The following is a 14,095-nucleotide window of genomic DNA, read 5'->3' as shown; positions in this document are numbered from 1 at the left end:
ACTATATAAGTCATAAGTCAAAGAAAATGTACATAAGTTTTACTTATTTATTTTAGGCAAATAACACTATATGTTACACCATTTTTAGCCATTTGTTGCTAAAAGCATAATTAGAAAGCACATTTAAGCTCAATTAATTCAATTAGTAAAATTTCTTGTCATTCAATAAGAAATTTGAAGTTTGATCCCAACTTACATCAAAAATCAATTGGTGTCAATTATTATTAAAAGCGGACATCATAAATTGAAACTTAATTTTTTTTTAAAAATTGTATTATAACTAAAAACATTAATCTAAGACAAGTATGTAAAAATGAAGAGGAAATATATATATATATATATATATATATATAAATGAAAAATGGCTAATCTCAGCCCAAAAAAAAGACTAAGCAGCACCATTATCAACCTTACTTGCATGCTAATTGTCATCAATCTTATGCGCTAAATCATTCCAAAATCCAAAGGCCATTATTTGTCATCATGGCCACAAGTGTAACTCTCTTTCTTCCCACCTAAACAGTCATGATCATAACTCATAACGTTAATTATGCTCTACCCTTTACCCTTGTAGTTTGGAAAAGAATTCCATTTATGACCTTGTAGCTAGATTGAATTTTACCTGCCTGAGGTTTAATTGTATTCCTTTTATTCATAAATTTAATATATATTCATACTATCATGAGGTTACTATCTTTCTTTGTCAAGTGTTTATGTTTTAAAGAGTGATTTGAACTTGTAGACTACTTTTTATTTAAGAAATTATACTTCATGTAAGGTAAAATGCAACTTTTCAAACCACAAGCAAGTTGCCAAATTAAATTAGGCCCAAGCCACAAAAATAGGTAGAGTGTAATTATCCATTATGTAGGCTACATCCGATGTCACTCTCTATAGCTCTCACCTCCATTATTTCATTAAGCAAAGACTCAGAGAAATCCCTCTAAGTTCAAACTATGGTGTCCCTCTCTTGGAATTTTAAGTGGAAATCACAGTGCATTGAATCCATTCATTAAACTAGTGGTTTATAGGCCTCATGTGATTCATGACTTTTTGTGTTCTAGACTTCTCTAGTCTCTTAGATAATACCTTGAAGCAGATATTTCTCCCTATAATTATCCAATGCGTGTGATGGGATGGGAGGCTTACACTCACTTGAAAATTAGGCAAGTTCTCTAAGGGCCCTGGACACCTATGTTAGCAACATACATACATAAATAAGTTGAAGAAATTTTTTGATAAATGTGCATTACAGACCTAAAAATCTTCCCTTTTTTTTTTTTTTTTTTGGCAGTAAATTATAGTATACATTTTCATTCTCTACATGCCAGAAAGATCCCAGCATATACTAGCCAAATACAGTCTCACATAAACTTATAACTTATAAGTACTGCTTTTGCAAGATCTATTCACCAAAAGAGCAAGAAGGAACATTTTTAATTTTTGGGACTAAACTGAATTGGTAAGAAAACCAGATCCAACATCTGCACTATTTCATTCTGCAGAATACTTTGGTACATACAATAATATGACTACCATCTGAGTTCTTTCAAATACATTCACAAAACAAGAAGCAAAAGAAGATCCAAAGGAAAAGAGAAAAAACAACAAAGAGCAAAGAAAACAAGCTCTACTGTCATTACCAACACATATCACTCAGACCTGCCATTAGTTGAGACTTGGAAAGAATATTTAGCAAATATCTGGCCTAGCTTTCTTGCGCACAGATATGCAGCCTCTCTGATGGTCCCTAAAGACTCTGATCTCAGAGTAGTCTCTCAGGTCATCAAGACTAATATACTGTTGCTTGACCATCCTTAATGAGTCACCACCAGTGTCATTTATCCAAACATAAGGGTGGCATGTCTCATCATAGTAATACAGCAAGCTCTTCATTCCCCCATTACTAATGCCACTCTTACCAGGCATATAAGCTTTGTATATGCTCTTGCATTTCAGTCTCTTAGAAAAGCCTGGCTTCAAAGTATGAACCTTCTTCAATATTGATCCCACCCTTATTTGCAATTCCACAGGCCGGTCGCTTAGGTTCCAGATCCTTGTGCCAAATCCTGAGGCTTGAGTGTGGTCACGGCATCCATCAAAGCAACCACCAAATGGAAAAATGCTGAATCCTGGCATTTTTCCACAGAAGGGCTTGGAATTTCTGGCTACCTTTAACTTTGGAGCAACATGCATTTTTGTGTAACACTCACTAATCATAGCTTATATATAATAAGGTATGGACCCCATAAAGTTCAGTCATCAGTGTGTGTACTATTATTATTATACCAATGGCTGAGATTTTCAGGCTGTGGCCCATCCAAGAGGCAGTCATTGTATTTGTGGTTCTGATCATATTAGGCTAGATATAGATGATAAATGGGAGTCGTACCATATAAAGTTTGGAATATTGTTAGCCCTTTCACTAAGAAATGGTAGGGTCCCAAACCCCCCAAAATTGCACACAAGAAGGCAGTGGGAAAGGTAACATGTAGGAACAAAATTTTAAAAAAAGAAAAAATGACGGAGAATGGCTTTTCCATTGTTTCTTTGGAAAGGAAAAAGCCACAAAAACTAATAGCATCCACTTTGCAATTCAAAGGTTCATGATGAGACACTACATGATGTTGCTTCACCTTTCATCATTAGGGTTACTTTTGAATTACTCCAATTCCAAGTTTCAAACAGACGACTTTTCTTCCCCAGAAAAATTGCTCCAGCATTTAAGTGCTTGCATTTTGTAACGCACCATCCACCATCTAGTCGGTGAGCCACTGTCACCAAGTTCATAATTGGACCACCAAAATCCAGATGAATGATGAACATGTTGCCATGGTTGTTGAATGTTGATGATAGTGGCATGTATCCAAGGATGCAACCTTGTGGTTGTAACTTGAAAAGCTTGTGACGCAAAACATGAACTAAATGTTACATAAAAATAAAAAGGTATGGATTTTGGTCAACACACGGTCCATCAAGTGATGCCTTTTGTTATCCCTAAACACTCAATACTACCAATAATACCTACTCTAAATCCATCCATTAACTCCTATTGTTTGTTACAAGAAATACAACACTTCAAACTAACAAAACTTAGAATCCACCAAAGGTTAAATTTTCAGGCTGTCTACTTCACAATCCTCCAACATCATTACAATCCAGCTCATATCCAACAGTGGCATTAATTCAGCACGAAATTTCCGATCCACTGGTAAGCAAAAGTAATTCAATGACTTGGTAATCAATCTACCAAAGTGAAAAGACTCGTTTGAATGATAGTAGATTAGTAAATATAAGTTCACAAATGAGTATTTGTATAAGGACTTTTAATCCAGAATACTGTTCTGATCGGAAATTTGGATGTGCTTAATGATCCAAATCAATCATTACTAATATCGCGCAGGGTCATATGAGCAAACCCAAAAATCCAACAAGAATCATGTCAAGCCTCACTAATTAAGCACGAGATATCATATTGTTTGCTTGATCTTATTACTTAAATCTTTATTTAGAAATCTGAATTTCTACTCATTTTTATAGATATATGACAAACGATAAAACATTGTGGGGAAATAGACATTATTTCCCATAATGGCCAAATACAGAACCTGCTCCTTTCACGTGGACTGACCAGAGCAATATGTTCTGCTATTGACAAATGCACGGTTGGATTAATGTTATAGGTACTTTTGAGAGAGTGTGTATTGTCAAAACACAGAGAGAGAGAGAGAGAGAGTTTTATCAAAACAAAGCCAAATACCAAGTAAAATTCAAAGTTCAAATCCATACTTTCATTAACTCCTTTGACCTTTATTTTCCAATTTCAGACACGAGCTACACTTGAATTATAGTACATTCTTAATTTTAAAATCGGCCATTTCTGTTGAAACTAAATTACTAAAAGAAGGGACTATACAGATCATGGATCAAAAGCTCCAAATGCCGCAAATAATAAGACAGACATGGCCTTATAAAAGAAGGTAGGGGAAGAATTTACACACAACATTAATTTCATTTTTCATGATTGTCTTCAGAAGGGTCTATCTTGATTATGAGAGGCTGGTTGAGATCCACAGGTGGTTCAGCTACAATGGGTAGCTGTGGTGATGCTAAAACGCCATCAATATCCTCATTTTCAGCCAAAGCTTTTTCTAAAGCAGCCTTGGCAACTTTAGTAACACAAACCATCAAAACCACTGCAGACAAGCCAAAAATAAATAAATAAGACTTAAGGAATTGGGAAGATTCAAATACTAGTTTATTTTCTTTTTCTTTTTCTTCGAAAAAATAAAAACCAACAACAATATGGGCACATGTGGGCCCACCAGCCTCACGTTTCCCACAACTCATGCATGGTGGACCTTGTTGTGTGACATGTTTCAGGCATTCACCAACACAACTGACTCCTTCACTTCTTCTTCCCCCCAACCACCCCTCCCCCTTACTAGAATTTTCATTTGTGATTTCACTTTGAATGTTTATAGATTGTTCCTGTAATGTGCACTTCATATTTCTCATGCTAGTCCCTTGAAAGCTGAAACCCTCTTTTCATCATAGTTACTAGAAACATAAGTTGATGATTTTATTTGGAATTGTTACATATACTGACAAGTGTAAAGGTGGGGCTTTTTCATAGACATTGTAAATAAGAAGGTAACCCTGGCATGTGCATATGCATGAGTTTTGATGATTGCAACTTACCAGATACTGCAAGGCCCAATATGATAAATGCCTGCATCCATAGTACAAAGAATGAACATGTATCAGAATAGGCTATAAAAAAGAGAGAGAGAAAGCATGCATCATTATTTCCTAAATCTCACTTAAGACATAAAATCTGCTCTGCAAGAACCTTTCATGCCCTTTATGAACATATATACCTCTGTGAGTTGCCAGTAGGCAATCAGATGGGCTATGGTTCTAGTTTCAGTATCCATGTGCTGGGCTGGATAAAAACTTAACATGCCTAAATTGGGAGAAAAAGGAGGCGGGGGGAGGAGAGAGAAAAAAAAATGTCAAGTCTCTTACCCAACGAGTCTTCGAAAACTCGCTCCATCCATGTGTTACATCAGAAAGATCCTTGAGAGTTGTTCCAACATAAACTAATGCGAGTGTTATTGGCTGCAACAGAAACCATATCCAACACATCAACAAACCATTTAAACTGGATAGTATACTTCATAACTTCAATATCAGGACATACAAACTCTCTTCCATGTATGCATGTCTCAATTGTTAAACTTAGACAAGTATTTATTTTTATTTAATTTACAGGCCTTCGAAAAACTAAGATTCAATAAGAAAATCTTAGTTGTCCTAGATGACCATATACATAAAATAAAATAAACAAATTAGTTGATTGAGACACAAGAAAAATTGCATATGCATCACTTAGCTGATTGACGCATTGCATGCATTTGGGGCACCCCTCAAACAAGGCAGCTTTATAAGGGGGGGTAAGGTTACCCTTATTAAGAGTACTCTCTAGCCTACCTACGTATTTCCTTTCTCTTTTCCCTATCCCAAGCAAGGATGGAGAAATTACAAAGGGATTTCCTTTGGACTGGTATGGGGGACGAGCATAAATTCACTTAGGTGTTTGAGAGGTTTAAGATATGTAGGCTAGTGAAGAACGGAGGGTTAGGCATTAGGTGTTTAAGAAGGTTTAATTCTGCCTTATTAGCCAAATGGTTGTGGTGTTATGGTTTGGAGAATGATGCCATTTGGAGAAGGGTCATTGGGGCAAAGTATGGGAATGAGTGGGGTGGTTGGTGCACAAAATCTGTGTCTGGGGCTTATGGTGTTTGTTTGTGGAATTTCATTCGGAGTGGCTGGTGGAATTTTTCCAAGTTCATTCAATATGAAGTGGGTGATGGAACTCGTGAAGTTTTGGGATGATGTGTGGTGTAGGGATCGTCCTCTTAAGGAGGCGTTTCCAGATTTATATAATATTAGTAAGACAAGGGATGCTTCGGTCTCTGAGGTTATGTGCTTTGCAAATGGGAGAGTTTCTTGGGACATTCAGTTTCGTCGTTTAGTGAATGATCAAGAATCACAATCTCCGGATTTGTTTATGGTTTTGATCTATTCCACAAAGGTGCGGGGTGTTGGTTCTGACAATCTTTGTTGGAAGCCAGCTAGCAGTCAAGGTTTCAAGGTGAGTGGGTATTATCATTCTATCTCCCTTCTACTGGCATTTCTTTCCCTTGGAAAATGGTGTGGCAATTGAAGGTTTCTCCTCGAGTAGCTTTTTTCCCTTGGACTGTGGCTTTAGGCAAGATTCTAACTATAGACAACCTTCGAAAGAGGCTTTTTGTTGTCCTTGAGTGGTGTTTTATGTGCAAAAGGTGTGGGGAATCTGTAGATCATCTCCTCCTTCACTGTCCTATAGCGTATGAGATGTGGAGTATGATCTTTTGCTTGTTTGGGATTTGTTGGGTGATGCCTCAAAGGGTAGTGCACTAGTTGGATTGTTGGACATGCAATTTCAGGCGTCATCATAATATAGTTATTTGGAGGTTTGTGCCACACTATTTGATGTGGTGTATCTGGCGGGAACGAAATTCTAGAAGTTTTGAGGGTCGTGAACGGTCCATTATTGAGTTTAAGTCTTTCTTCTTTTTTACTCTTCTCGAATGGTGTCTTGTTTTACCATCTTTTTCTTGTATGTCCCTTTCTGTGTTGCTAGATCATTGTAAGTTGGTTTCTTGATGTTTTTGCCTTTATGTACATTTCCTATGTACTGGGCTGTGTGTTTTTAATAAAATTTTTATGTTACTTATCAAAAAAAATACTCTTTTTGAATTGTCCTCATGCCAAATATCATCCCCATCCATTTGCTTCAGATATTATGTGCCCAAATAATTTTATACTACATTGTTATTTGATAAGTAAAATAACATTTCATTTAAGAGAAAAAAGAGGCATAGCCTGAGACCCGAGTGCACAGGAAGTACACAATGAGATACCCTAAAAGAAAGAAAACAGAGCTACAAGGCTAACATCTAAAATAGTGTTGCATGATCACTATAGTACCATAGTAGAGATGCACGCCCAGCACACCAGGATTAAAAGTAGTGTTGCATGATTCAGTTGCATGACCCGGAGGACAATCAATGGAGAAGACTGCATTGCCTCGATGACAAAGCCTTCTCCACACACGCACACACAAACACAAACAAAAAAAGGAATAGAATAAAAGGCGGCAATGCCCCCCTCAGCCCAACCAAATTTCTGTTTTACTTCACAAAGTCGGCATGTTGGCCCCTAAAAAGATTTATCCCCCCATCGCCAAAATATATCCATAGACTCCCTTGTGATATATATTAAACTAAAGGATGACTCTTTTTAGGGGTAAGTTAACACATGCACCCAATGGGGTCTTGAAACTGCAACCTCATGCTCCATCTCATTATTATGGGAGAGGGAGGTGCCAGTTGAGCTATATTAAACTGCAACCTCTACTTTATATTCAAAATTTCTGATGACCATAAAGCATGTTTAACACATAAAGATCATTCGGCTAATCACTGAAAAATGAGAAGTAAAAGTTCAAGTGCAAAAAAGATACCATCATTCCCAACCAGGAAGCCAGCATGTATTCCCCTAGTGGAACGGGAGTCACAGACAGGAGGTAATTCAACATGTTAAATGGCAGTAAGGGAACAAGCCGAAGCAGCAAAACAATCTGCAGAGTGAGAAATGAAGATTTTGAACACAACAGTAGTGCATTTACAATAAATTACAAAACAAGGCAGCAACTCTAGAGATGAGTTATTTTAAGCCAAAGTTACTTACAATAACAACAAGGCATTAGGCATCCTTTTATAAAACTTTTCAAAATGTATGAATTGACAGTAAATCTTATATTCCACCCCCCCCCCCCCTTTTTTTGGACGTAAGGGTGTGGTTTCATATCTTAACCTATGTTCAATCACTATTTCCTAAAGTTGCATAATGTGTCTGATAAGTTTAATTTCATGATAATTTGTACAGTTTTAATCATCCCCCTTATTCTTGTAAATAGGTATTAAAGTACTTCTCCTCCACTTACTAGGCATTTTGTTAATTGCACTTAAGATTTTATTGAAAATGTTTGTCAACCAACATCACCCAAGCACTTCCAAACCTCAATGGGGATTTCATCTGGTCCCATAGCTTTTTCCCATCCTTTAGCTTGGTCTTCCTAATTCATCAAACAAATCTACGATTTCTATCCTCCATTGGGTTACCCATATTGCTCCAATCTTTCATGTCTTTTATATCGTTTCCATTAAAATAACTGTTCCATCTCTCTTTAATATGCTCTACTTTTACTAAGACTCTTTGCTCTTCATCTTCAATGCACCAAACACCATTCAAGTCTCTTGGTTTCATTTCCCTTGTCTTACCAAGTTTATAAATATTCTTTTCTCCCTCCATCCCCAACTTGCTATATAATTTATCATGAGACTTACATTTACTGGACAACCTTTTTTGCCTCCCTCTTTCGCCACATTATAATTTTTATAAGCAACATTGTCTCTAGGTAGGCTTCTATAACTATCTCCTTTAATCTAATTGCTGCCTGAACCTCCATATTCCATCACCAAGTCTCCTTAGTTGATCGCCTACATCCTTCTGACTCTCCAAGTATGTCTTTAGCCTTTTTTTTTAATACAACTAGCCATTTCATTCCACATCTAATCAACATCTTCGCCTAAATTCCACTTGCCTTCTTTTGTCATTTTATCTTTAAATACATTTTTGATTCTCTCCCTTGAAACCCCACCACCTAATCATTAAATTTATTAGTCTAATACCTCTTCTTTTCCATCTTCCAATACAAATATCTAGTACCACCACCCTATGTTGCGTGGCTACGCTCTCTCCAAGTATCACCTTACAACCTTTACAACACCTACTATCCACTTTTCCAACATGACCATTCATGTCTCCTCCAATAAAAATCTTTTCCTAATTTGGTAACCCTTGAATCAATTTATCCATGTACTCTCAAAACTTTTGCTCAATGGATCCTTCCAGTCCTATTTGAAGAGCATATGCACTAATTATGTTAATTTTTTCTTCTCCTAGGACAAGTATTATTAACATACTTTTATCCCTCATCCTCCTAAGTCCTAACCTCAACAACTTCTTTTTTAGACATTTATCAATGATTATACTTATCTCATTTTTATTTTTTATTTTTTCCTGTATATAAGAAACAAAAATCAGTTCTAAGAGAAATATGAATTTTACAAACCTTGAATCCAGAACCATGAATTGCAATCGCAATTGACCGAAACTGTGGATAATCCTTCAACTTGGAAATAACAAATGATCTTCCAATCTGTGCAGGAATCAAGATAAACATATTTACCCCATATGCATAAGTATAAAACAAATAACTCCAAAATAAATTGTACAGCTGAAAAACGGAATAAAACACCACAAGAAAAAAAAGAATCTGAACATTAGAGGAAAAAAACAAAAAATTAGTTTGGTAAGATCCTTTCATGACCTTGATTGTTAAGTTACAAATACACCCAATGGGTCTTGTACCCATGACCTCACTCTCCACCTAGAACTTATAAGGGGAGGAGGTGCCAGTTGAGTTAGAACTCATTGGGGATCTTATCGTTTGAATTTGTAGTATTGACAAACAGTATATGAAATTTTAATAAATGAGGTGCCTCTCTCTCTATCAGCATGTACAATCGACCATCCAGTGGAACTAAAATACTAGCAAATATGCGCCACCTAAACAGTCAAAGACTTACTGTTCTTCCAAGAAGAAATGCAGCCCCTGCACCAATACTGGCACCAATCGAGTCAGCCACAAAGCCCACGGGCAGCCCAAAAAGATAACCACCACCAAGCTGAAACATGGAGAGAAGATCAGATAAGGCAGCACTCTTTTTTTTTTGGGTGGGGGAGGGGAAGGGGGGTAGCTTAACTAATGCTTTTCACAATTAGAAAATTCAGAAATGAACAGAAAATGAGACAGGACTGCAAAGGGAAATGCTTATGAGAAACATAAGTCGATACCATCATTTGCTATTTTTGAGCATATTCAATTTTTTTAAAAGAAATCATAATGCTTCCAAAAAAAATAAAAAGAAAAGAAAAGATACTAGTATCATTGAAGTTGGGTAAGGGTTTGCTAAAGCATTGCAATTGGGGATATTGCTTACAGTTAGTACTGATGCTGGAACTGCCAAGACTGTCAGGGGAATGTATGCAACAGCCCTGCCAATTATCCAAAAGAGTAGAGTTAAAAGGTTAACAAAAATCAACATCCAGCATTAAGTTATTCATTATTCAGAGAACCAGTTTAATGCTTAAGTAAGCAATCCACCATGCCTAAATATTTCCTGATTGACTAAAAGGCTGAGAAATCATGAAGATTTCGCATAAAAAATGTGCATATTACTATTCCAAAATATCGGGTGTTTCATAGAGATCTCGATGATAGGGTTCTTTTACTTCATGCCCTTTAAATTAATAGCATAAATAACAGAGAAATCAAAGCTCTTTAATTTAGTTTAGAGGAATCACGAAGCAAACTTGAAAGTCAAAGAAACAAATGAGAAACCACTTATTAATATCCAGTCCGCATAAGACTTTAATTCCTAAAACTATTGAACTATGAACTCATCTGTGCTCAGACTTGTCAAGGAAACGAAATCATAAACTTAAACTTAACCATTAATCTTAATAACAAAAAGGGCCAGTCTCTCAAAAAATTTCAATTAAGCAAAATAACTTTTTCGTTCTATAGCACCATTTCCAATCGAAAGGGTTAGATTCAAGTCAGTCTTCTGAACATCCCTAACCAAATTAATCAATGACAAATAAATTAAATGAAGTTCGAAATCAGCATATATGTTCCAAATATAATATAGTTTTCCATAATCCCAACATAACATAATCAGCAGGTTGGTTCAAGTTGGGTTCGATTAAGCAATCTAGTTCAAAATTGTTTTTCCATTAGTATCATAAGTGGCCAACTTCGGTTTGGATATCCATGTGATATAACAAGTAGATAATTTACGAACTCATTAATATCATTCACACACATATAGGATCTAGTTTTTTTTAAAGGAGGGGAGGGGAAGCAAAATTGGTTAATCACAACTTTCAGAATATGTATTATCGACCATTTTTAAGCTGGCCAGATCAGACTGTCAAACAGTCCATGAAACATCAAAATAGGATTAAAATTCTGCAAGCATAGTTGCATAAAACTATTAGGAAAAAATTTACAAAGAATATACTTCAGGCCAATAATTAATTGAACTCTTCAAACAGCCCTTCTAACATGTGCCATCTATAACAGGGATTCCCACTTAAGCGATGAGTACAATAAAAATGTGATTTGCAATTATATCAGAGTTAAGAACCTTATTCCCAAAGACAGGAGCCAAAAATCAAGATTACCATTTGATGCAAAGTAGAATAGTGAATCACTAAGCATTAGAAGTTTGCAATTGACTTACAGCACAAGTGGACCCCAAGGTCCAAGATCTTGCTCAACCCATAATAAGAAGTTCTTCAGAATCTGCAGAAAGCAGATGATGCGTAAACCTTTTTCTTACTCAAAAAATATTGTAAAGCTTTTATAATATAAAAAAAAAAAAGGTTTCCAGAATGTTCAGGATATAATGTTTATCAAGGACGAGATCCACAATAAAACACTCTTGTTGCAACCAACAAAATAGAAGAACAGATGCTATAGAGTAGAAGAACACACCCTAACATAAACATACTACATTGTCAAATATGATTTAAATGCAAGACTGTAGACTGAGATTGCAGGCTCTGATATAGTTACATAGTACCAAAGCACTATCCTTTTCAGGAATCCAAATTATATCAAACTTAGAAACTGAAGCTAGCATAAGAATATGAACTAGGTTTTGCGACCAAGCTGATACCTTTATCTGTAGACAGCCTGAATACCAAAGTGCCATACAATTTTTCATGATAGGAAATGAACTCTTTTGCAATTAAAAAATCAAACTGGGTACAGAATTACATGCCTACTTCAAAGTGAAATTATATCCCCATAAAATTGGGGGGTTTTTTTAATCTTCCTTCTGTTCTAAATTTTAATTTGCAGTGACTCAAAAAATGACCATTCAGGGACAGAAACATCAGCTCAGATTTCAATCCAATCCCAGCAAATTGCTTACAAACTCAAAAAAAACTCCCTTAATTGATCTGAAACCCCAACCTATCCTAACCCAAAATCCAAAAGATTCACAAACGCCCCACACAACAAAACTAAACAAAAATACCCACTAACCAATTTCACCAAATCTGACACAAACACAAGAAACCCACAAAAGATCCTCAAAATGCAAAAATGACAGAGACCCAGATGAAAAAATTGTACCTTTTCAATGGGGAAAGTGAAACAAGCGGTGACCACCGCAGCGAAGAGGAGTAAGATAAGTGTGATCCTGAGCGCTGAACCCCATGTGAACGCCATGAAAAGCCTGCGACGCCAAGGCCTACACTCCTCGTCGTCAACGCTGTAGTCGGAGATTGCTTGCTTCAGCGACAAGCGAGCCCTCAATCCACCAAGGTTTGCCAGATTTTTCACCTTTTATTTGGTTTTGTTTGAGATTTTTTTTGTAACACTCGGAAAAAATCCAAAAAAAATGCACAGTAGATTTGGATAATTTGGCTTTAATGTTATCAATTTTCCAAGTAACAACAACAATAATGCGAGGCCTCAAACAAAAATGTTCGTTCTGTCTCTCAGTCTTTGCGTCTCTGACTCACAGATATATATATACACACCCGTTTGCATTGCGTGTGATCGTTTGTTGGGTTAAACTAAGCACTATACTTAAACGTGGAAACAGGAAAAGTTTGCAATGGGCCCATAGAGAGAGAACACTGCTATTTTCTCTTTGGGTTTTTTTTTTTTTTTTTTTTTTTTTGCTAATTTATTTTTAGATCAAATTTAATAAAATTTGCACTTTGCTTAAAGGTGAAGATATAAGAAAATGATTTAGTAGGAAAAAAAAAAAAAAAAAGAATGACGAAGATAAAAGAGGAAAATTGCGAGCTTGAATTAGTTTTTTTTTTTTAAGTTTATTTGTTTAGCTACAATTTTTAAAATTTTAATTTTTTTTTTCTATGTATGAATATGATTCTACTTTTTTTTCCATAAAAAAAAAAAAGAAAAAAAAAAAGAAAGAAATGGTTATACTTTTAAAAACTTAAATTAGTAAATACTAAATTAGGTGGTATCTAACCTCTTTTTTCCTATGTGTAATGAAAATTGATTCAAAATTTGATTGTGAGCATTAGCATTGGTAGAGGCAAATTGCTAAAATGTCAAATTTATCAACCAAATATAACAAAATGCTCTTGTATCAATGGAGGGAAAGTCAAAATTTTTTTTTTTATTAAGCTACAATGCATAGTTATCTTTGCGTGTGTACAATAGCCAAATTTTTATTGTGTTGGTGGTGTTGGCTGTTGTTTATTGTAGTAAATATATTATTTTATTGTGTTAAATGCTAAAATAAAACCACTAATGTTAGGTGTATGGTTTTAAAAACTAGATTGGGGGCAAAATCATATTTGCCTTCGGTTCCTGATTTTTACCGATTTTAGACATTTTTACCAAACTGGACTGGTACCTGGTTGAATCGATTGGATTAGCCGATCCAATTCAATTTTTAAAACCATGGTTGGGTGTTTTGTAAAGTGAAATGGTAAAATCATGGTTTTAAAAACCAAACTAGACAAATTGGTCAGACCGGTTCTACCAAGAATCAGTACAAAATGCCCAAATCGACCAAAATCGGGAACTGGAGGCAAATCTGGTTTTGCCTCAGTCCGATTTTTAAAATCATGGATAAAATAGATAAAATAACTTTTTATGGTACCAAATTGCTAAATTTTTGGCACCATCTAATACTCTTTGGTATTTAACCTCTTTTTTACTTTTTTATTTAGATATTAATATCATGTGTGTGCATATGCGCATGTGTGTTATATTTACATACATGATGCATATGTATGTATAATAAATAAAAGATCAATATTGTTTTTGGATTAGAACAATATGTGAATATATATTTTGTTTATTATT

The 14,095-nt window shown here is 35.4% G+C and overlaps 2 protein-coding genes across 2 annotated transcripts; both read right to left on the bottom strand.

Moving 5' to 3' along the window:
* Positions 1 to 1,459: 1,459 nt before the first annotated feature.
* LOC126689314 (uncharacterized) lies at positions 1,460 to 2,222 on the bottom strand. The gene has a single exon (XM_050384474.1). The coding sequence runs from the start codon at positions 2,218 to 2,220 to the stop codon at positions 1,693 to 1,695; it is 528 nt and encodes a 175-aa protein (XP_050240431.1). The 5' UTR covers positions 2,221 to 2,222; the 3' UTR covers positions 1,460 to 1,692.
* A 1,542-nt stretch (positions 2,223 to 3,764) lies between these two features.
* LOC126689312 (uncharacterized) lies at positions 3,765 to 12,796 on the bottom strand. The gene is made up of 9 exons (XM_050384471.1): positions 12,380 to 12,796; positions 11,481 to 11,542; positions 10,176 to 10,230; positions 9,762 to 9,860; positions 9,245 to 9,331; positions 7,571 to 7,687; positions 5,029 to 5,121; positions 4,702 to 4,732; positions 3,765 to 4,196 (listed from the first exon to the last, which is right to left on the bottom strand). Exons 1-9 carry the CDS (start codon positions 12,473 to 12,475, stop codon positions 4,012 to 4,014), a joined length of 825 nt encoding a protein of 274 aa, XP_050240428.1. The 5' UTR covers positions 12,476 to 12,796; the 3' UTR covers positions 3,765 to 4,011.
* Positions 12,797 to 14,095: the final 1,299 nt, after the last annotated feature.

Source organism: Quercus robur, chromosome 6 (genome assembly GCF_932294415.1).
Source record: "Quercus robur chromosome 6, dhQueRobu3.1, whole genome shotgun sequence".
Classification (NCBI taxonomy): Eukaryota; Viridiplantae; Streptophyta; class Magnoliopsida; order Fagales; family Fagaceae; genus Quercus; species Quercus robur.
The sequence above is the reverse complement of the archived record's forward strand: the minus strand, read 5'-3'. Positions and strand labels throughout refer to the sequence as shown.

What these genes read in the sequence shown, in the direction of transcription:
- LOC126689314 (XM_050384474.1), bottom strand. Translation starts at nt 2,220, where the DNA reads ATGATTAGTGAGTGTTACACAAAAATGCATGTTGCTCCAAAGTTAAAG.
- LOC126689312 (XM_050384471.1), bottom strand. Translation starts at nt 12,475, where the DNA reads ATGGCGTTCACATGGGGTTCAGCGCTCAGGATCACACTTATCTTACTC. An exon ending in CTTCCTGGTTGGGAATGATG is followed by an intron (nt 5,122 to 7,570) that starts GTATCTTTTTTG and finishes TTTCTGTTGCAG; the next exon opens with CCAATAACACTCGCATTAGT. An exon ending in AGTTTTCGAAGACTCGTTGG is followed by an intron (nt 4,733 to 5,028) that starts GTAAGAGACTTG and finishes CTATGGATGCAG; the next exon opens with GCATTTATCATATTGGGCCT.